This window comes from Dendroctonus ponderosae, unplaced genomic scaffold (assembly GCF_020466585.1).
Source record: "Dendroctonus ponderosae isolate FM_Combo_2020 unplaced genomic scaffold, Dpon_F_20191213v2 Dpon_F_20191213_3, whole genome shotgun sequence".
In the NCBI taxonomy this organism is placed as follows: domain Eukaryota; kingdom Metazoa; phylum Arthropoda; class Insecta; order Coleoptera; family Curculionidae; genus Dendroctonus; species Dendroctonus ponderosae.
The window spans coordinates 15,017,502-15,019,325 of record NW_026018508.1 but is presented as its reverse complement, the minus strand read 5'-3'; the positions used below and the strand labels follow the sequence as shown (position 1 = coordinate 15,019,325).

Below are 1,824 nucleotides of genomic sequence, written 5' to 3'. Positions count from 1 at the left end.
AAACTTTAGAACATATTATATGAATTTTCATTGATCAATGAATAGCCAATATTTAAGAGCAAAAGGAAATATTTTTTAAATGTTATTTCAAAAATATTTGTTTCTAATATTTAATTAACATGAAGCACATAAATTAAGAATACTTTTTCATGGTACCAAAACTGTTTGTATTTATATATAACAAAATTAACACCCAAAACGTTATTAAATAAGTGGGAAAAACTTTAGAACATATTATATGAATTTTCAATGATCAATGAATAGCAAATATTTAAGAGCAAAAGGAAATATTTTTTAAATGTTATTTAACTTTTTTTTTATATACATTTAAATGTTGTTAACGTTTAAAAGCAAATATTGCTTGTCTTAATGTCGCCTAAAAGTGTATCGGTGATTTTATAGAACTTCGGTAGTCGATTCTCGAATAAAACACTCAAACTCAAACTCAAAAAAATTGCCCTTTCAGCTACTATAAAGGCTTAATATCCTACATATCTGGAATATTCACAGATATAATTTCACGAGCAACACCCTATATAACTATGTATTTTGTGAATATTTAGCAATTGATTGAAACAACAACGGCACGCAATGGCTCTAGTAATGCTCCCATCGGATCTGCCATGGTGGGACTCGGTCAAGAAGCAGTTGAAGAAAATATCCGAAACGAAGAACACCGTCGAAATTGTGCAAGCGATGCAGAAAATCTACGAAATGTGCAAGCAAGTGGACGGTTAATCAGCGGCAGGCGTTTCGTCTAATTTCTGATGTTTTAGCGTGAGTTTAGACCCGGAAGATGATACCATTGATCCAGAGCAATTCGTGGGATTTCTGGATTTCCTGGAGACGGAAATGAGTTGCGAGGAACGGAGCAATTTCCTCAACCAGACGCTGCCGAATATCGTGAAAAGGGCGCTGATGATCAAAGAATTGAGGCCTAGAAGAGGAGTGCACTTCAGTTTACAGCAACAAAGTACGCCTGCGATCCTCTCGAGAAGGATTTAAAGATGATACCGCTGTTGTTTCAGCTGATGTGAACGAATTCGACTACAGCTTTGCAGCTTCTTTGTTGGCCAACGCGTTTTTTTCCACGTTTCCCAAAAGGACGCACAAAAGTCATCCGACACTGCAGAACTTCAACTTTGCCTCCTTTTTCAAAACAATCCAAACTAGCAACGCGCAAAAGGCAAAACTCCGCAGCGTTTTGCACTATTTCGACTGGCTGGAGAAGGGTGACAACGCTAAAGGGAGTCTGCGAGTTCTTCGGCAGGTGAATTGAAAAATCGCGTATAAATAAATGAAAATTAATTAAAAATTTGCATAGGTGATGCATAGCAAGGAATGGCTGACCATCGACGACTGGCTGGAGTGCAGCCTTCAGTTGTGCCCCTTGCAGATCAAGCACGATGGCCAATTGAACAGATCCGAAGCGCAGAACTTGCAGATTTGTTTTTCCAGCTCTAAACTTGGAGGTGAAGTACTGGGAACTGGATGCACTCAAGTAGGAATAGTTGAGCCAGACAACTGCCGATCAAATCCCAGCAAATAATGCTCCTTTCAGGAATCCATTAGTTTTGCAACCATCCCAGAAATGCTCACCGTGCTCCTTAATGTGGAAGCATTAGAAGACAACGAAGTGATCACAGTGGAAAGAGTGAGGCATGTGGCCCGGATAGCTGATCCCAAGCATAAGGCGAAGTTTGAGAAGTTGGACAACGCCCGAGACGTGAGTGAACCCACATAGCAAAATGATATTCCCAGAATATACCTGGAACATTCATGTGATGTACATGCATATTCCTGGGACATACATGAGTTACATTA

At 39.0% G+C, this 1,824-nt stretch overlaps 1 protein-coding gene across 4 annotated transcripts in view; it reads left to right on the top strand.

Moving 5' to 3' along the window:
• Window positions 1-1,824, top strand: part of LOC109538689 — a 9,036-nt gene that overhangs the window by 2,146 nt on the left and 5,066 nt on the right. For all 4 annotated transcript variants that reach the window (XM_048664672.1, XM_048664671.1, XM_048664673.1 and 1 more), the window contains exons 2-6: window positions 564-722; window positions 777-973; window positions 1,029-1,270; window positions 1,325-1,501; window positions 1,562-1,726. In XM_048664672.1, the coding sequence (XP_048520629.1) occupies window positions 592-722; window positions 777-973; window positions 1,029-1,270; window positions 1,325-1,501; window positions 1,562-1,726 (912 nt within the window). In that variant the 5' untranslated portion in view covers window positions 564-591. The remainder of the gene's footprint in view (window positions 1-563; window positions 723-776; window positions 974-1,028; window positions 1,271-1,324; window positions 1,502-1,561; window positions 1,727-1,824) is intronic.